The sequence below is a fragment of the Penicillium alfredii genome (assembly GCF_028826965.1).
Source record: "Penicillium alfredii strain IBT 34128 chromosome Unknown utg000012l_segment0_segment0, whole genome shotgun sequence".
Lineage (NCBI taxonomy): Eukaryota > Fungi > Ascomycota > Eurotiomycetes > Eurotiales > Aspergillaceae > Penicillium > Penicillium alfredii.
This window is the reverse complement of record NW_026622709.1, coordinates 507,859-526,719: the sequence shown is the minus strand read 5'-3', so window position 1 is coordinate 526,719 and position 18,861 is coordinate 507,859. Positions and strand designations below refer to the sequence as shown.

The 18,861-nt window shown below is 51.3% G+C and overlaps 11 protein-coding genes across 11 annotated transcripts; 5 read left to right on the top strand and 6 right to left on the bottom strand.

Annotated features, from left to right (window-relative positions):
- Window positions 1-78: 78 nt before the first annotated feature.
- NUU61_009733 (RNA-binding protein) lies at window positions 79-1,581 on the top strand (the record flags this gene model as incomplete). The annotated part of the gene is made up of 2 exons (XM_056660258.1): window positions 79-112; window positions 176-1,581. The coding sequence occupies 2 exons, from the start codon at window positions 79-81 to the stop codon at window positions 1,579-1,581; spliced, it is 1,440 nt and encodes a 479-aa protein (XP_056506756.1).
- Window positions 1,582-1,911: 330 nt separating this feature from the next.
- Window positions 1,912-2,266, bottom strand: NUU61_009732 (uncharacterized protein; the record flags this gene model as incomplete). The annotated part of the gene is given in 2 exon segments (XM_056660257.1): window positions 1,912-2,118; window positions 2,129-2,266. 2 exon segments carry the CDS (start codon window positions 2,264-2,266, stop codon window positions 1,912-1,914), a joined length of 345 nt encoding a protein of 114 aa, XP_056506755.1.
- Window positions 2,267-2,689: 423 nt separating this feature from the next.
- On the bottom strand, window positions 2,690-3,481 carry NUU61_009731 (guided entry of tail-anchored proteins factor 1; the record flags this gene model as incomplete). The annotated part of the gene is made up of 3 exons (XM_056660256.1): window positions 2,690-3,024; window positions 3,117-3,303; window positions 3,395-3,481. 3 exons carry the CDS (start codon window positions 3,479-3,481, stop codon window positions 2,690-2,692), a joined length of 609 nt encoding a protein of 202 aa, XP_056506754.1.
- Window positions 3,482-3,849: 368 nt separating this feature from the next.
- NUU61_009730 (uncharacterized protein) lies at window positions 3,850-4,857 on the top strand (the record flags this gene model as incomplete). The annotated part of the gene is made up of 1 exon (XM_056660255.1): window positions 3,850-4,857. The coding sequence occupies one exon, from the start codon at window positions 3,850-3,852 to the stop codon at window positions 4,855-4,857; it is 1,008 nt and encodes a 335-aa protein (XP_056506753.1).
- A 343-nt stretch (window positions 4,858-5,200) lies between these two features.
- Window positions 5,201-5,528, bottom strand: NUU61_009729 (4F5 domain protein; the record flags this gene model as incomplete). The annotated part of the gene is made up of 2 exons (XM_056660254.1): window positions 5,201-5,244; window positions 5,315-5,528. 2 exons carry the CDS (start codon window positions 5,526-5,528, stop codon window positions 5,201-5,203), a joined length of 258 nt encoding a protein of 85 aa, XP_056506752.1.
- Window positions 5,529-6,377: 849 nt separating this feature from the next.
- On the top strand, window positions 6,378-8,861 carry NUU61_009728 (uncharacterized protein; the record flags this gene model as incomplete). The annotated part of the gene is made up of 5 exons (XM_056660253.1): window positions 6,378-6,567; window positions 6,618-6,859; window positions 6,932-7,260; window positions 7,755-8,330; window positions 8,405-8,861. 5 exons carry the CDS (start codon window positions 6,378-6,380, stop codon window positions 8,859-8,861), a joined length of 1,794 nt encoding a protein of 597 aa, XP_056506751.1.
- Window positions 8,862-9,440: 579 nt separating this feature from the next.
- NUU61_009727 (uncharacterized protein) lies at window positions 9,441-11,023 on the top strand (the record flags this gene model as incomplete). Its single annotated transcript, XM_056660252.1, has 4 exons — window positions 9,441-9,564; window positions 9,703-10,013; window positions 10,074-10,361; window positions 10,415-11,023. 4 exons carry the CDS (start codon window positions 9,441-9,443, stop codon window positions 11,021-11,023), a joined length of 1,332 nt encoding a protein of 443 aa, XP_056506750.1.
- A 1,922-nt stretch (window positions 11,024-12,945) lies between these two features.
- On the bottom strand, window positions 12,946-14,415 carry NUU61_009726 (uncharacterized protein; the record flags this gene model as incomplete). The annotated part of the gene is made up of 1 exon (XM_056660251.1): window positions 12,946-14,415. One exon carries the CDS (start codon window positions 14,413-14,415, stop codon window positions 12,946-12,948), a length of 1,470 nt encoding a protein of 489 aa, XP_056506749.1.
- A 623-nt stretch (window positions 14,416-15,038) lies between these two features.
- NUU61_009725 (uncharacterized protein) lies at window positions 15,039-16,085 on the bottom strand (the record flags this gene model as incomplete). The annotated part of the gene is made up of 1 exon (XM_056660250.1): window positions 15,039-16,085. One exon carries the CDS (start codon window positions 16,083-16,085, stop codon window positions 15,039-15,041), a length of 1,047 nt encoding a protein of 348 aa, XP_056506748.1.
- Window positions 16,086-16,779: 694 nt separating this feature from the next.
- On the top strand, window positions 16,780-17,689 carry NUU61_009724 (uncharacterized protein; the record flags this gene model as incomplete). The annotated part of the gene is made up of 3 exons (XM_056660249.1): window positions 16,780-17,159; window positions 17,218-17,446; window positions 17,504-17,689. 3 exons carry the CDS (start codon window positions 16,780-16,782, stop codon window positions 17,687-17,689), a joined length of 795 nt encoding a protein of 264 aa, XP_056506747.1.
- Window positions 17,690-17,839: 150 nt separating this feature from the next.
- On the bottom strand, window positions 17,840-18,790 carry NUU61_009723 (DNA repair protein RAD10; the record flags this gene model as incomplete). Its single annotated transcript, XM_056660248.1, has 1 exon — window positions 17,840-18,790. One exon carries the CDS (start codon window positions 18,788-18,790, stop codon window positions 17,840-17,842), a length of 951 nt encoding a protein of 316 aa, XP_056506746.1.
- Between the last annotated feature and the right edge of the window lie 71 nt (window positions 18,791-18,861).

Below are 18,861 nucleotides of genomic sequence, written 5' to 3'. Positions count from 1 at the left end.
GCCTTTGGGGTCAATCGGCGGGAAAAAAAAAGTTTCCCGGCGTTGAGTCGACTTGCATTCGCAACAGCCACAGCTACAATGGCCCCTGACAAGAAGGAAAAGAAGCGAAAGGGTATGTGGATTCCAAATTGAAAACCACAGCGTCTTCTTTGACAGACACTGACCTCTATTCCAGCGGCCACGGCCACTGACCCGCCCGCGAAAAAAACCAAGAAGGCCGAGGCCAAAACCTCCGAGGCCACCAAGGAGACCGCCCCCAAGCCTGTCACCAAAAAGAAGCAGAATGCCACCGAGAAGCCACACCAGGATAAGACTGACTCGGCTGTGAAGGCCAATGCCGAGTCCACTCGCCACGCCAAGCCTCGCAAGCGCGCTGCTGACTTCCTCAGCGACGAGGAGAGCGATGAGGCTGCCGCGCCTGCTAAGACCGCTTCCCAGAAGAAGGCTGGCGCAAAGAAGTCTAAGAAGGAGGAGAGTGAACCTGCTCCTGCTACCCCGAAAGCTGCCCGCAAGAACGCCAAGGCCAGCTCTAAAGGAAAGAAGGTGGAAGAGGTAGCGGAAGAGTCCGAGGATGAAGATGTCGATGTCGTCGTCTCTGATGAGAGCGAAGTCGATGGCGAGGATGAAGGTGAAGACGACCAGACTGCCGCGCTCATCAAGGGCTTCGAGAGCAGTGGGGACGAAGACGAGTCTGGCGACGAGGGGTACAAGCCCGGCCAGCCCGTCCCCAAGATCCCAGACTCCAAGAAGACCCAGCGCAAGATCCTCAAGAAGCAGAAGCAAAAGGATACCCCCGAAGAGCCCGGCACTGTCTACATCGGGTACGTGATTACATATGTTTTGTTATTTGCAAGCTCTAACCCAATCCCCAGACGCATTCCTCACGGTTTCTACGAGCACCAAATGCGAGCTTACTTCACCCAATTTGGCGAAATCACCCGCCTCCGTCTCTCACGCAACCGTTTCACTGGCCGCTCGAAGCACTATGCATTTGTGGAGTTCGCATCGACCACGGTCGCCAAGATTGTCGCTGAAACCATGGACAACTACCTGATGTACAGCCACATCCTCAAGTGCAAATATGTCCCGCAGGAGCAGCTGCATCCCGAGGTCTGGAAGGGTGCCAACCGCCGATTCAAGCGGACCCCGTGGAACCGCATTGAGAAGAAGCGACTCGAGAAGGGAAAGACCCGCGAGCAGTGGTCGAAGCGGATTGAACAGGAACAGCGCAAGAGACAGGCCAAAGCTAATAAGCTCAAGGCTCTAGGCTACGAGGTCGATCTGCCCCAGCTGAAGAGCGTGGAGGATGTTCCCATGCAGGATGCTCCTCAGGCCATTGAGGCTGCTGAGGCCACCCCTGAGGAACCCAAGGCCGCCGAGGAGCCTAAGGCCATCGAGGCACCCGCACAGGATGATACCCCCAAGAAGTCTAAGAAGGAAAAGAAGGAGAAGGAGGGGAAGAAGATGAAGAAGAGCAAGAAGGCGGAAGAGGAGACCCCGCAACAGGCTTCTTCTGACTCGCCGGCCACCAAGACCCAGAGCAAGGCCAAGAAGGGGGAGAAGTCCAAGGCTAAGGCTTAGGAGTACAGACCGCTGTTTTGTATGTTTACAGCCATCATTTTCTATGTATGCATTGTGTTAGCTCTGGATGTCCAGGCAATAAAAATGTTGAATTATGGGAGATTCACTGTATTGCTTCCTAGTAGATACTTTATCTCCCCAGAAGTAGAAGTGTACTGACCTGAGACATTGGAAATCGTAGACATCCTAAATAGGCAATCCATGGAAGGATCCATAGATAGTCACATGACAGCCAAGCTAGTAGATCACATGACCCTACACAAGAAAAAAAAACGGCAAAATTAGTTCTTTTGAATTTTCCCTCCCAACTCCTCGCTCAAAGAATCGCATTCAAAGCTCACACACAAAGATTGGGGGGTTCTCCCCCCCCTTTCTTTTTCCTTTTCTTGCTTTGGGAGAAAGTCCCCGGACACCCTGCGCTTTGGTTTCGACCGGAGTTCCCTCAAGCCAGGCAATGCGGAAACGCGCCGCCATAGAAGCAATTTGAGAGTGGCTGACTGCCCTATTCCTTCCCAGACCCAAAGGCTCATCTGACGGCTCTTTTCACCTTTGCGTGCGTTGGCTGGACACAATGGGGTGTGGCTCTTGGGGCTGGAGAGGGGAAGGAAGTTCGTCTTCCTTGGATTGGGTTGCCTTTCGTCGTGTTTGGATAGTCATGCGATTGCCAATTGTCTGTTCCCTTCATGGAACGGACGTGGTAACTCAATGGGGCTCATTCTTGAGGCGAGGAGTTCCTGTCTTTTTTTCTTTCCGAGTCTGTAGCTTATGGCAAAGCGGTGATGAGATCCCTGGTCTCGTCGCAGATGCCCTGTCGAAGGGGCCGGACTCTTTGCCTTTTTTTTTTCTTGTGATTTCTTCTGTTCGCGTGATGATATACCAATCATAGAGTCAAGCCCCGAGATCTCCGAGCTACGGCGGGAGATCCTTGACGATAAACGATTGTTCTCTATCTGATGAACATGCCAACCTGGGTTCTTTTGGTTGCACCAGAAGTAGTTTTGCATGCAAGGAATATGAGTATGCTAGTCATTGTTGGAATCCCCTCGAATCTCGTATGTCGTATGGTACATGCTTCCGCAGAATTTATAATATGAGAATATCATCAAAATCACTGTGCCTTCTTGGCACCAGCACTGCTGGCCGGCACAGGCTCCTTCTTTCGACCTGCTACCAGCACCAGCACCGAGCCCACAATCTCAGTCAACACCGCAATGGTCGCCGCACACACACTGCTCCAGACCTGGATGCTGACCGAGCCCACCGGCGCGCGAGGGAAAGACAGCATCCATTCAACGTAGTAGGGGAGCCAGCCGGCGGGCAGCGCAAACACAGGCGTTCGCGAGTACCAAAACTGCAGGAAGATCTTGAGGCCGTTGGTGCTGAGCCAGCGCGCGGTCTTGACAGTCCAGTCGAAAGAGGCTTTCTGGGACGTGAGAGTTTTGTCTAGTAAAGAAAAAAAAAAAGGGAAGGGGGATATGTTAGCGAGGCAAACTCCAAAGAAAAATCCATGGATAGATAGCATTAAAGAAGCATACTCATTGCCTCGTATTCCTCCATCGTCTTGTCATGTCGTCGGCGGAGCTTTGCCCATTTGGCGAACTCGTCTTGCGAGCTGGTGTTGTTCATCTCGCGCTTGAGCTGGAGCACCTCGCGCTTCAGGCGCTGCTGTTCGCGTGCTTGTCGGGAGGTCGACGTCGGCAGTTTCAGGAAGAGGAGCCATACCTAAATATGACAGAGGGTGAGCGGGTTGGTTGTAATAGGTAGGGCATTGAAAAATAAAGAATGATCAGTGTGGCCTCTCGAGAATACTCACCACACTGTCGATTGTGGTTGCACCAATCGTATTGACCAGGTAGATTGCAATGTGCACAAAGAGGATCGTGAGGACGAGCGACAACATGATGGGCTCGGTGAGGGGTTTGGGTGCGAGAGCGCAAGCCGGAGATAGCCTTGAGGTGAGAAGGGGAGGCTCAGTGAGCCTGCTGATGTGTCTGAAGACAGGGCAGTTGAGATCGTTTATGCATAGGAAAGTTGAAAGTGCGCCAGATGACGTCCGTCGAGTGCGGAGTGGGAAATGCCAGCCAAGTGGTTGCTGTCCGCCTTGACACGCCCCTCTACACCCACCGAGGCACCCACTGTCTCTGACTGGTTATTTACTGGATTACAACCAAATAACCAATTCTGGTAGATCGCAGGAACAAAGAAATCATGCAGTCTTGACTTGAAGCCTTTACCAAACCTCTCCCATTCTTCCCACCAGCTCTACAAATGACCAGCTCGGAGGATGCATTCCAACAACTCGCCCGCATCCTCGCTTCCAGAGACAACAACGTTCTCGAGATTGAGATCCTCTCTCCAACACTAGGTCTGCCACTTCTTCAAGATGGCTTAGCAGTGGGAATCACCAAGAAAGCGCTGGTCCAAGCCTTCACGGTCGCACGACAGCTCTTCAACAATCGAGTCCCCGATCCCCGCGATGCCCCTGCGTGTTTGGCTGCCTCGGAAGTGATCCTTCTTTTTGACTGCGAGCACCTGACCGCATGTAACTGGCGCAAGCGCTGGATGCTGGCATCCATGGCGCAGCGCGGGGCTGGTGCAGACAAGGCCCCGGCGCCAATCCAGATCCTAGAGGCCGAGCTCAGACTCATGTCGTCGTACCAGTGCTCTCCGCTTCATCGACACACCAAGTCTCCGACTCTGTGGCACCACCGGCTGTGGGTGCTGCAGCATCTGCTCCCACTGCATAGCTGCACCCCCGAGCGTTTACTGGAACTCCAGCGCGCGGAGCTGGATGTCGTTCTTCGCGCCGCGGAGCTACACCCGAAGAATTACTATGCGTTCAGCTATATGCGCCAACTGCATATGCTGCTCGCTGATGTCGGGGTTGACAAGGACCAGTCGAGCTCTGTTGAATTGGCTCGGGTTATGGTTGGCCCTGTCTTCGACTGGTGTCTGAGTAATCCGCGAGATATCTCCGGCTGGGCTTTTGGGCTATACCTCCTTATCCATGTGCCTGGGCAGCAGATCCGGGTGGATACGGTGGACAGAGTGCTGCGATTTGCCCGGGATGTTGGGTGGGAAGGCGAGAGCTTATGGACGTTTGTTGACCAGGCCGTACAGCAGTTCCAGCTTGACCATGTGGCTGAATATCTTCTGCAGTGTCCAGAAACCTCATTGGCCGGTATTCCTGCTGCGACTCAGAAGATGCCATGGCTGACCTGGCTGACCCGGGCAAGGGCATATTGGGCTGTAAATGGACAGAACCTCACTACGTGACAGCCCTTGGCTCTTTCTTATACTCCAGTATCAAGAAATAGACCATCTGCCGACTGCATCTCTCGTGTCTCGTGTCTCGTTTGATTAATCTATGGTTGATCTATGAAGGGAGATGAGCAAATGCTGTATGATGAACGCCATGGTATAAAACGCCTCGCTAGTTCACCGGCCCGTTGGTGATAGTTGCAAGCAGTATAAAGGGGGCCGGTGTATGATAGATCTGGTAATGACAACCAAGGCCGACATGGAATTCAACTCGTCTGCGGCGATCAGCCTGTGGCGATCGCAAGTCTCGCCGTATTCACAGATCCAGTCCAAATACTGAGTATATCCGGGTGCCGGGTCATTTCTTTTTGCCTCCTGCTTCTGCGGCCTTTTTCTCGTCGGCTGTTCGATAAGAAAAGACAAAGCGACTGATTAGCGTTGATGTCCGAGTGTAGAGACACTCTACTCATACCCTTCTTCTGCTTCTCGCGCATGATGGCCGCCGCGTCTTCCTTGGACTTTTGGAACTGCGATCCGCTCATGGTGTTCTTCCCTTTCTGTCGCGAGATTGTCAGTCGTTGGGTCATTGGGATCGTGGATCTATCTGGGGGATGAAGACAAACCTGCGCCTGGGCCTTCTTCTGGGCCTTAGCCCGGTCGTTGTCCCGCTGGTTTCCTCGGGTCATGTTAGATACCGGGCTGAGGAATGGAATGCGTTGGAAAGAATGAAACGAGGCGAAAAAGAGCGTAGTGGTTTGGGGGGAGAGGAAAACAGAGGGGCAAAAAGTTGGGAGGGGCGGGACACTTTTTTTCCCCGGCAAATCACGGGGAGCCAGGGAACATTGACTGAAAAAGCATACATTCGCGACATCTTCCTGTTTATTTCTTTTCATCTGGGCGGTTCCAGGGCCATGATGATTGGGGAGATCCAACACTGGAACTTCAATTCTTCAATGGCAAGCTGGACCTCGTTTCGGAATCATTGATAGCCAATGGCCAACCGCCCATCGAGGGCCGTTTCATCTGCTTCGCCATGTCCTAAATTGGGCCACATCTCAGATCTTAGCGCGCTTCGGCCCAATAGCTCACTCTGCACGATGAAACGGCCATTGCCGGGCCATTTCGATGGGCAGGGACCCTGTGAAAGCAGAGCCTCTGACTCTATGGTCTTTGTGTTCGTTTTGATTGTTTCATCCACGGGTGTTCTATTCATAGGCATCTTCTATTGTCGCCTTTGTTGATGGCATGGCGCCTACAGGCGGCGCTGGTGAATGGCGTGAATAGGCCTTATTTCCCCCATTGAATCCCCTGTTGTCTTTGTTCTTTTTCTTGTTCTTTTCCTTTCTCCAGTCCTCGAGTTGATCTCGTTAGGTTTTTTTTTTTAGCTCCTTCTCTTTTTCTCCCAAGCTTCCTGCTGGTCAGTTGCTTCTTTCCTGTGTTTTAAATCTCTCTTTTTCCCTTTCCAAGTCTCTTCCGGTATCTATACATCGACAATATCCTCTTCCACCTGCAGACTCAGACCTGCATTTCCAATCATGATCGCCAAATTGCGAGAGTCTTTGGCTGGTCCAGGGTATGTGATTCTGAATGCTACTCGCGTTCTCAACATCATCGTCTTCCTCGACATCATCGCCGCCTGTGCTGTGATGCTGGTCAAGATCGACATGGTCAACAGTTTCTTCTTCTTCCAAGCCGTCTCCCACGCCATAGTCGCGCTGATCAGCAGTGAGTGTCGATTTCTGGATAGTTTCGAGAACGTTGCTAACGAGATATAGTCTTTCTCATTGTCTCTGAACTGCCCATCGGTCGGGACTACTTCGACCGTAACTGGCCGCTCTTTGGTCAGGACGCCGGCTTCATCACTCTTGCCGGGATCATGATGATTCTCGGAGTGGCTGTGCTGGGACACCTCAACACAGATGCCATGAGCCAGAAGTCGCTCGGGCTGGCATTCTGGAGAATTGTCCTTTCGGCCGGGATTCTGGCAATGGTACTGAGCGTGGTGAACATCGTCGCGGTAAGTCGATTTGGATATTGTTCTGTTTTCCTGTGGTTGATCACCGCTGACTCAAACCCTTCGTCTGAATAGACCTTCGTCTTCTCCGACCGTAAAGCAGGCGTCAGTGCTCGCCATGTCCGGGTATATGGTGCGGTGGCTCCTCAGAAGGTGGTGAGTCGGACCAGCAGTCGTCGGTCATTTCAGCTCAGTCTGAAGCGTGAAGACTCGCTCCCAACCTACTCCGCATCTCCCATGAAACGCACGGCCAAGCGCCTGACGGCTCGCTTCCCGCTCAAGATCTCGGCGCCCATCAATCATCACAATACCAACGATGCCGCCTCGTCCAAGTACTCGCGAGACTCGGCCGGGGTCACGATGCCAGACCTGACGCACCATCCGGCGATGTATTCGGGACATGTGTAAATCTTCGGGTACGCAAAGTCCCCCCTTTTTTTTCTTTTCATAGTGCGGCATGGCGTTGGGGAGTGGGCGTTCTTGCGAATGGTGTTTATTCTCAACCACAAGCCTTCTGTATTTTAGTTTATTTGAACAAGGTCCATGGTTATGATGATTTATCAGTATATTCAAAGAATCGTAAAAGAAGGAATAAAAAAAAGATCAGGCAAGAGATGAAAAAGAAAGTAACAAGACGGGGCGCCGTTGGGGACTCGAAGGTCGAGGGCGTTTGGCTCGGCTTTTTGGCCCCCCGAGATTCCGCTCAGGCTACGTTGGACGTTGGCCTCTTTTCTTCCCTTCATCTCACCCACCTTCCGCTCGCTTTATTCTTGCTTGGGCCAGTAGAGGTCATCTTCTGCTTGGGTTGCAGACATGGTTGTATCAGGGATCCCCTGGGGAACGTACGTGTTTGGGTTCTCTGTACTTGCCGCTCATCGCTGATCTTGGACTTGGACAGCATCAAATCGGTGCTTATCTTCTTCGCACCGATCATCCTCCCGCGTCTTATCCGTGCCTACCGCAATTTCCGCTCGTCATCCTCATCTCGCCCCCCTCCGCGCTACCTCCCTGACGGACCCGCTCGGTCATTGAATGTCCTGTTTGGAGGCATTGTCTTATTTCTGCTTTTGAGCTTGCCCTTCAACCCACATGCGCCTGAAGCCAATGTCTTTGCCCTGACTCGGTCACGCATCAATACCCCGACCGATGTCCTCTTCCATCGCCTCGCGCGGGTCCGACCCGACGGCGAATTGACCGACGCCGACTCGCTTCTCAAGACCAAGTTTACCTCACTCGGCGCCCGCAAAGTGTACCTCACCTTCGGCCCCGATACCTTGACATCATGCCAGTTCTGCTCGTTCGATAACCTCCACACCTTTCTTCTCTACTACCTGCCTTTCCATGTGATCCTCCCACACCTGGTACATTTCCTGCTCTTGGGCGTGGCGACTTCGGCATCATTCGGAGCCCGGGAGTCCGCGCGCTGGCGGACCAAGTTTACTTTGGCGGGGTTGGCGCTGTTCGCGCTGGATGTGTACACTATGGCTTCATATGACGCCTTGCGAACGGCATCACCGGCCGTGCGGGCGGGGCAAATGCCCCCTCCAGTCTCTACAACCAGATCTCACTGATGCGGCCGATGGCGTTTATGATTGTCGACGTGTTCTGCGCCCTCATCCTTTACCTCTCGGCCACCAACCGGTTCTTCGTCAAGCCGCCTCCCGCGGGCGAGCAGGTCGAGGATGCACTGGAAATGGCCTTGAAGGGGATGATGACAACGAGCAGTAAGCTTCACGCTGTGAACGTGACCCGCAATGCTGTCGTTCGGAACAAGTCGCTCAAGTCGCTCGACGATCTATACTGGCAGACGATAGTAGCGGCAGAGAACCCGACTGGAGACACGGGCAACGCGAGGTCGATGGTTAGCAACAGCCTTTGGGACGAAGAGGAGGTGGCGAAAGCCATTTCACGGGCCATGGCGGGTCAAGGCGGGGTGGATTTGGCAGAGCTGGGAGTGAATGCCAACGACTTTGTGCGCGGGGCGACGCAGGGTTTGGAGCTCTGATACCCAGGTATACTTGGTATACTGGGAGCAGTTCCCTGGTTGGATCCGCCCGATAGAGATCTCAATACACTAAATAGGAACTATGTGAATATTCGATATCTCAGTAAATATACCCACAACTCAAAGATTCTAAGATAAATAAGATATATCAGTGACAATCCCAATCTAAATCAAACAATCTCAGACCCTGAGGCGGTGAGTGGATCGTCATGATCGTCCACGCAGGAGGTGAAACGAGCTCAACCACGTTCGCCCCTCCATTCGGGCTTTTTTTTTCTTCTCTTGTTGGGGGATATCCTGCTTTTCTTCCTTCGCTCTCACACCCTCACTCGTTGATTTCCTCCATCTCCCAGAGGAATCCCATACGAACTCAAGTGCTTTCTCTTTCGCTCCCATTGACAGGAGACTACGCGCGGCGGACCCGCTGAGTCCAGGTTCTCAGACCCAACCCGATCCTGCGATTAATTATTGCCGACCTTCTGGCCCTTCTTTTTGACCTTAAGATCCCCACGCCCCCAACATCACTGGAGAAAAGAAGCCCTCGAAAGCGGACATTGTGTTCTTTGCCTCGTACTCGTCATGACCAAAGAAACATCTGCACCGTCGCCGTCGGTCTCGGAGCGCAATGCCTATGTTTCCACCACGGGCCCTCGGCCAGCCAAGCAGACCACGTTCCGAGAATGGGTGGTCACCAACCAAATCGGTATGAGACTCGAAGACTCAACATTCTTGCTTTGCAAGACAAGAAGAAAAGAAAAAGAAAAGAAAATTCATGCAGCCGTAACCTCGGCCGGCACTTCCAACCTTGCATGGCTAACCATCGAATGAAATTGCGTTGCAGGAATCCCCTTGACCATCTTGGCTATGTTGCTGGCTCTTCATAATCTCTATCCGTCACTCCGTCCATACACCCAGCCCTTTTTCCAATTGTCCTATTACGACCCCGCTACCGACCAGTATGTGCAAGGCTGGGACGATATCTACTTTGTCATCAGTGCTGCCATTGCGCTCACCGCAATCCGTGCAATTGCTATCGAGTGGGTGTTGCAGCCATTGGCTCGCTGTGCTGGGTTGAAGCGGAAGGGATCAATTCGCCTCGCCGAGCAGGGCTGGCAGGCTATGTACTATGGGTTCATTTGGGCTGTGGGATTGGTTCGTTTTTGGCTCGTACCAATTTATTGAGGCAAGACATAACTGATGACTGGTGTACAGTACCTGTGGAAGAACTCCCATTATTGGTTCGACTTCGGCGCCATTTGGGTCAAGTGGCCCGCTCGCCCGCTGTCGGGTGCATTGAAATGGTATCTCTTGGTGGAACTGGCGTTTCTGGTGCAGCAGATCTTTGTCATCCACGTCGAGGAGCGGCGCAAAGACCACTACCAGATGTTCTCTCACCACGTTATCACTAGCACTCTGCTGACCTCGGCGTATATCTACGGCTTTTATAATGTGTCCAATGTGGTGCTGTGCCTGATGGACATTGTCGATTTTCTGCTTCCGGTATGTCCTTGCAGTCCTGTTTTTTCTGGAGCCATTCACTTACGACTCGACAGTCGGCCAAGATTCTCAAGTACCTCAAGTTTGAACTGGCTTGCAATGTCGCCTTTGGTGTGTTCATGGCGACCTGGTTCGTCACTCGCCACATCCTCTACAATGTTCTCTGCTGGTCCATCTACAAGAATGTGCCCGCTCAAATGGCCTATGGCTGTTATTCGGGCTCCAGCGCCACGATGATCTCGACCGACGGCTATCCGAATGCCTTCGCGTACATGTTCGGTCCCTTTCAAAGCCTGGAGAACCCCATTTGCATGAACCGCTCCATCAAATGGATCTTCCTTTCATTCCTCCTGTGCCTGCAGGGGCTGTCCATTGTCTGGTTCAGCATGATCGTCCGTGTTGCTTATGGCGTGGTCCGCACCGGAAATGCCGAGGATACTCGCAGCGATGAGGAAGATGAAGTGACCGTCGACACTCAAACAGCGGCCAACGGCTCTATTCACCTGACTGCCAACGGCGCGAACACCGCCCCCGTCGCTGATAGCACCTCTGGACTGGACCGCCGCGCTACCTCGGTGCGTGCTCGGGGTCGTGGTCGTGTTCCGTTCGACCAGAGTGATAGGAAAGCTCTTCTGGGCCGCATTGGGTGCGAAAAGCCCACATAGAACGGCTAACAAGGCGCTGTCAATTTCTTTTCTTTTTCCTCTGTCTCCCTCGCACATCTCGACTTCCACTGCAACTCCCGTCCACAGGTATGCCATGACGTCTATTGTATTGCCTGTGCTCTGATCTCTCTGGCTTTTCCTCCCCAGTTCCTCGCATGTACTGGATGGGACGAAGCCGGCGACAAACCATTGATGAAATGAAGTGCTCGACTAATGATCTGCAATTATTTTTGCGCTCAAAGTTTTGTGTTTTTGCCAGCATTTGTTTCTGCTTTTGCCGGGTTCATTTATATCCATCTCCCTGTTCTTTTCTTCCATTTTTCGTCTCTTTGCCATGTCTCGGCAAGGCTGGGTTGGAGGTCTTGGACTCTGCTTTTGTTTCTGTGTGGATCTGGGAGGTGCATTCGAATTCGACTAGCGATCCATACGTGCAATAATACCCACACGTTTGATGTTGACCTACGCTTTTAGATAGAATGAGACTGGAGCTCATTACGTGTGTTACCTGGGTGGTTAGTAGCCCTTGGCTGCAGATTGTTGGTGATAGAGAATCGAGCTCAGATATATCTATTATAGCCAAGCGTGTCTGCAGGAATAGTGGCAGCAGCGTCAGGGCTTGTTGATACATTAGCGGGAGTTGCCGTCAAAAACAGAATGTTTCTGACTTCGATCAGACCCGTGTTTGATCAAGTTTATGGAGGTGATTGCCTAGATAGCCGCTCTTGCTCTGCCTTCTGATCCTCTGTTCTACTCTTCTGTCTGCACTCCACTTTCCATTCTTTGTCTTGCTTCACTTCCCCCCAGATCTGTGTCCTTTGCTAGTTTTCTCTTCTCCTGATCATCGTCCACTTCAACTACTTTCTCTTCTGTTCCATCATCAAGCTCCAGCCATGGCGCCAACAGGTTCCTCCAACAAACCATTCTTCCTCAACTTGCCAGAGGATATCCTCGATGAAATCTACGCCCTTCTTGGCCTCCGTCGGTCATATGCCCTAGATATGAATCGAAGTTTTACGGGCTGCCATCCATTGGCGAATGGTCAGATTGGCAGCAAGAAAGTGCAGCCACGCGCAAGACATAATCAGCCTTGCTCATGCTCTCATTGTTTTCCACTGTCAAATCAACTGTTCTATGTTTCGCGAGACGTGTCCGAAAGTGCACGCTCATTTTTTTTATCTCGAAAACAAGTTCAAGATCTCCGATGATGGCATGGAAGGTCTGTCTCCTTTGCTGGATCTAACCCCGTTAGCGATGGACGCGCTTCATTGGATTGAAGTCCGCATTGACACTCAAACTTGCTCGTTTGTCGGTGAGGATGGGTGCTATGGTACTTCAAGTACTATTTAGTCCAAGGATAAGACTTTCTTTGAAGACATGGGATCTGTGCTTCAGGATTGGCGGCAGATCTGCTTCCAGCTCTCTCGCAACATTGATATGAACTGACTGATCCTCTTCCTGTGCTCGGGCGCTGCCAGCGAGAAGACTATATGGCCAAAGACGAGTGTGAGCGGGACTTCGAACCAGGGAAGGGGCGGGAAGAAAACACGAGAGTTTCCAAGATGAAATGAGTCCTCTACCAGCGTGTCGTTGAGTATTTTACCAGGCTATCCGGGTTGAAGGATTTCTTCGTTCGCATTTCCTACCCTGTGGGTGACGATCAAGCTTGCATCCGGCATGAACGGGAGAAGTGCCTCGAGAGAGTCGTGATGGGTGATGATTATGACAGCTTTGCTCGGGACAAGCGTTGCAGAAGGAGATGAACTGACTATATTCGACCAAAGAAAGACGCGAGATCTCATGACATTTGTATGATTTGAGAATAGCAGGCTGTATCTGATGTAGCACTCTGGCGAAATATCAATTTGAAACTCGCACGAGATATTCAATATTTGTCCTTCTCGCTAGATTACAATCACCTAAATTTATCCCTTACGTCTTTCTACTACAGAAACACTTTCCTCATGCTCAGCATTCCCTACCATGTCCGACTTGGGCGAATCTTGCCCGGCTTCTGGATGATGTCCTCCATCCTGGACCGGGTCCCCTCCAATCTCATCTTGAATAATAGCATGCACCTTGACTCCATTGACCATGCCAACATTCTTGACCACGAACCACGATGGAATGATACAGACAACAAAAAAGCTCATGTTGACCGCAACCGCCCCAGACAGTGAAAACCGGGTCTGGTCGATCGAGTTGATACCATACGATATCGCCTGGCCGCAGCTCTCGATTCCGCGGATGATGGCAGACAATCGCACGACCTCTCCGCCGGTTTTGTTGATCGTCCCCACGAGCCAGTACAAGTAGTCATACATCAGGTTGAATCCAACCAGCATGAGGATGTAGACGCATACCGCTCGCCCGAACCCAGCATCTGTCCAGTCAAAGGTGGGGTTAATTGAACGATTCTCGTATTCTTTTGTCGCGACCATGGCGTAGATGTAGAGCGAGAGCTCGAAGGCATAGATCAAGATGAATGCCAGGATGGCCCGTCGGTTTACACTGGGTCTCTTCCAATCCAGGAAGAACCCCAGGCAGAAATTGGCCAGGATTACTCCCGTGCTGGCAACTAGCGAGGCTAGTGCTCGTGCTCGGACTGTGAAGTAGGTGGCGTTGTAGGTCGAGAAGAACGCCTCGGAGAAGACACTCTGGAACATCATTGGCGTGAGAAACAGCACCTCCTTTCGAGTGAGGAGCTTCCCCATTGCCTTGAGCTCGGTGCACAGACTCGCAGGCAAGTTCACAACCACACGAGTCCGGTCCGAGCGCTGCACCTTACCCGGACTGGACAGCAGCGCCGCAATAAACGGGCCCACAGCCTGGATGGCAATGAAAATAAGATATGTTTCAACACTGATATGCCCTCTCTCTTTCCGCTGGGCATTAACACCGAGCGTCACCGCACCACCGATCATCTGTCCCACGATCCGACTCGCAAGCCAGTACGCGATATACTTCCCGCGACGATGCTTCTCCGGATACGCCAGGACAATCGCACCCTCCGTAAGCCAGAACAGACCCGAGGTCGCGCCCTGAATCACACACGCCAGCATCAGGTACCACTTGTTGTCGAACTTGATGTTGCAGTAGACGCTGGACGCGTAGACTGGGAAGCCGAGCATACCGCTCACAAACGTCCATTTCAGCCCGATTTTGGAGATCATCGCGCTACCGAAGACGCATACTAGGACCTGGAGGCAGAAAATCACGGCATTCGCGGCGTTGATGTATGTCGGGTCGGCGGCTCCGGCGCCTCCCAGGCCGTTCATTGCTGCCCATAACCCCGGGGCTATGAATGCGCAGAGGGAAACGACGGAGATGTTGAAGAATGTGCTGCGGTACCATGTTCGTTTGGTTTGGGGGTTGTTTGGGCTTGTTTCTTCCATGATGTTTAATTTGGAGGAGGTGGGTAAGAAGGTAGCGCTAGGTATTATATGAAAGTATTCTCGAATTCTATGCCTTCTGCCCCCATGTTTTATAATCCGGGGTAACCCCGCATATGCTCCTGCGTCTCCCCCACGGGGTCCAAGGATCTTAGATGTCGGACCAGAGAAACCCGGGGGAAGACGCCATTGCGCATGGGTATATGTGGGGCAGTCGTTCTCTTTCTTGCTAGTCTTGGGTCGGTGGTATCGAAGGTTCGGAGAGCATGCCGAAATCGACCATACTCACATAGAGGACACAAAAAAGAGGATACCAAATAGGATAACAAGAAGGATAAGAAAGAGGGCAAGAAAGATCAAAATAGAAACACAAGGAAACGCCTGCTAATTCATTTTGGCGGCTTGCTAGCGAACATAGACCCTCAACACCCCGAAAGTAGTCATGGCAATGTCCTCGATATCAACGAGAATTGGAATCAACATGGGCCCGCAGTGATATTGCCAAAAGGATACTGGCAAATTGATCCATCTCTGCCCTGTTACGGGTATTCCAGGGACCAAACTCATGCATTCTCAAAAATGGAAGCGTGCAAGAATGGGACTCATTATTCAAGTAATCGATATAATCAGCATCGTATTCGGCAAAGGTGATAAATATCTGATGGCGATTTTGGGATATGTGAAGACGACTGCATCTTATCAGCGGTGTGGCCCGGAGATATCTGGACAAAAGGGGGAAAAATAACGCACCGGCCTCTTTTATTTAAAGATCCGTTGATATCCTGGTCATATTTGATCCATGCAGCCATCTGAGCAGCCTCTTGCATGCGAATAGGTTTGATTTTATCCGCCCGTATCATTGGCTTAACCTCGATTAAAGCCCGCGCCTTTCCATCTTTCTTGCTGTCTTCAAGGTAACCGTCGGTGCGTGCCTCGAACGATGCATGAGTGAAGGTTGCTTTGAATGCCACTCGGTGAATAGACCAGTCATTGGCAGATCGAAAATGCATGGTCAACGCGTTCAAGAAGTCCACAAGAGCTATATTCACAATCTGCTCATCCTTAGTTTGAGGATACATCAAGGTTCGGATTTCGCCTGCACCAGGGGAATAAAACGGCGTTTCCTCTTCCTCTTCCTCCTCTTCGTCTCCGGAATCCTCATCGATTTCGGAATCGTCATCCCTAGGGTACTTCGGATTGCCCGTTGACTTTGTTGGCGTTTCGAGGTGAGCTTGAGCGAGTTGTCGAGCCAATCTTGCGGTCATGCTGCGTGTTTGACGAGGCGAAAGTTCCACACTAGGTCTGAGGATCTTGTCTGTTGCCTGCGCAGCCTGTAGCTGATATTTTCTGGCTACAGCAAAAGTCCCTTCGGGAATGTCGATGGGCGTCCCCGAGAAGCTTTGGCGATAGTTGTGCCAAGATGCGAATCCCCCGAGAAGGGAATCTGCTTTTTTCTTCCAGTCTGCCAGCTCAAACCGGTTCAGGTCCAGCTGAAATGCTGCTGATTCAATCCATAAAACTCGAAGCAGAAGATACTGGGTTTCATCGATTGTCGAGGCCGATTTGAGCTTTGCGTTGTGTATTGTCTCTCCCGTCAACTGGAATTCGGCGACCCGGTGGTGCCATTCTGCTTCTTTACTGGGCAGATAGTCGCGGTTCTTGGTCCTGGGCATTTTCTGCAGTTGCAAATTGCAAAGTGAACAAGGTAAGACATGGCTCAGCAACACTATAAATATTCAAACCTATCTCAGCCTTTAAATTCATAGACCTGCTGCTATTTACGGCGCAGCGTTTAGTGACCACTCAATTAGCGCGTGATTGAGGATGGTTCGGCATTATGCCAAAGTAGAGAGGTCTAACAATAGGAAGAAACAATCGTTGTTTCGAAATGCATATTGGGCGCGTAATGAGTGCCAACAATAGGTAGTGATCTGTGATCAGCAAGGAAAGGGCGTTTAGCGGTGGAGTCGACTGGCGCCATAATTAGTAGCCTTGGTTTTGACGGGCAGAACACGGTCTTGAAGTACATGGGTATGTTTTGCTATGTATGGGATAATACTATTTACTAGATATTACTTAGTCAGTTTTCTACATGATTAGTATTCCATAGCACTGTAGACTTGGAAAAAAAGAGAGCGAGAGAGAGAGAGAGAGATATATATATATATGGTACCCTGATACAGTCTATATCATTGATACTTACTGAGTAGGCGGAAGGCAGGGCGGTGAAAACTAACATAAGAGGTTGACCCGGCAACCGCTGACTTTGGCGCGCGAATACATAACCCCGGATTGCCCACCTCACAATACCTTCTTCAACTTCTTTACTTTATTCTTCTCAAAGCAAACGCCTCTTCCATTTCTATAATGGCAGAAATCACTCGCGCGGAACGGAAGACTCGTCGCCAGGCTTTGGGCACGATTCAAAAACAGATCTGCCAAGAAACGGGCAATCATATCAGTTCGAAGGCCCTCAAAGCAGCCAAAATTCACACCGGCCTTCTGTCCCTCGAACCAGAATCCACGGATCGGCCCCAATTCTTCACGCCTTACCATGTCGACTTGCCGAACCCCGACAAGGAGGCCGAATTCTTCGCCACAGAGGTTATCCTAGATGATTGTTGGAACACACCATACCACAACGCCTACAGCTTAAGAAGATTCCTTTCCCAGTACAGCTCCCAGTGCTTGTATTTTCTCTCGGATCACTTTCCCGACAACCTTCCTGATAGCTATCGGTATAAGAAGTATGTGCCCTCTCTAATATCTAGTCCTGGCGAGTCTAACCTTTATACTGTTGTGGAGTGTGGGAGACTTTAGGCTTGGAGAAATCCATGGCACCCGTGAATTCGTGTGGGAGGTCCAAGAAGCACGAGATATTCCCGTCGGGAACTGCCCTCACCTTAAGGCTATGATGATCGATAACAATATGGGAGATCACGACGGATTGTTTCGCGGAGAGATTTGGGCTATTACCCAAATTATGATTGGCCGACTGAGCAAAAAGAAGCTTCATTCGCATGTTGTAGCTCCGGTAAGATCAATGATCCTTCCCCCGTCCTCCTAGACGAGGGTGCTGATATTATTCTAGGTACTGCTGTTTTCGTTGATGGGCCTTCGACATGCTCGTGTACTGGAAGCTCATTTTGATGGCACTACTCTATTCATTCGACACACACCGTTGTATGACTTCACTCACAAGAACACCCCGCTCGTGAAGCTCTTCACTCAGTACTGGCTGGGTGGTGGCTGTGGACGAACTACGATGGAGTCATGACCTGTCTAGGGATCATTGGTTAGCGCGGGCGTTGTATTGGATGGGGAATGATTTTTCTGGTGTTATGCATGATGATATCTGATTTTTTTTATGACGTGTATGAATGTACGCTGGTGTTTATGGTAGTCATTTTGGCTCTTTTATTTCCAATCATTCTCGAAGTTTGGCAAGTGCTACTGCAATTCCTTCGCTCATTTCTTCTTCTTGAGCCTTTTCCTGGCGGTCATTGGCCGTCGCAGCTGCTGGTTCTCGGGCGCGGCTCTCTGCCAACGCAGAACGAAGCATTTCTTCCTCATCTTCGTACATATCCTGTTCTTGTGGTTGGGCTGTAGGCTGTTGTGGTTGACTTGGAAGCCTTGTGTTAGTTGCGCTTGATTTCTTGGCCGTTTCCACCCGGAAATCCTCTCGTACTGCATTGCACCACTGCTGGACCTTTTTCCCTCCCCAGCCTGGCACCGCACTGATCTGCTCTGGCTGCGCATTAACGGCATTCTGGAGACTCCCGAACGTCGAGATCAAGCTGGCTGCGTCGGACTTGTTGATACTTCGTGGAACCGTAACAAATTCCACTAGTGATTCCTTGTAGGACTGGGCTTGTTGGGTACGGATTGCCGTGGGTTGCGCGTGTTCCGAGGACTTGAACAGTTCCAGGTAGTGTGCGGCTTCGGGAGCGGACCAGCACAGCATTAATGTGAGATTGTTGATTATGGATGTCTTGGACAGCTCCTTGAGACTGTCCTCGTGGTTGGGAATATCGACCATGACCAGCACGATCCGCAAATTGTATTTGCCGGCCAGTAGCCGCACTCGGGAGTAGATATATTCGGGGTGCAGTCGATGGTACTTCAATGACAGGAACAGAGCGCATGCAGTCGTGCCAACCACATAGTCAGCGGGAATGTCGGCATATTCCCACGGTAGGAGTTTAATATGGTTGAGAATTGGGTTGCCCTTCTGTCGTGTAGACACGAGAATTGCCGACGGGCCTGGTCGGTTCACTAGGGTCTGTGGTTTTGGCTGTTGGACTTTCGGTTGCCCCGATGATGCACTGGGAGCTGGAGAATTCACTCCGGAGCCACTTTCTGATCTATTGCCATCCATCGCGAGATCTGTGAGTTGATGCGTCGATAAAGCTGGGTGGAGCTCTGATAAGAACGCCCTCACCGCCAGCC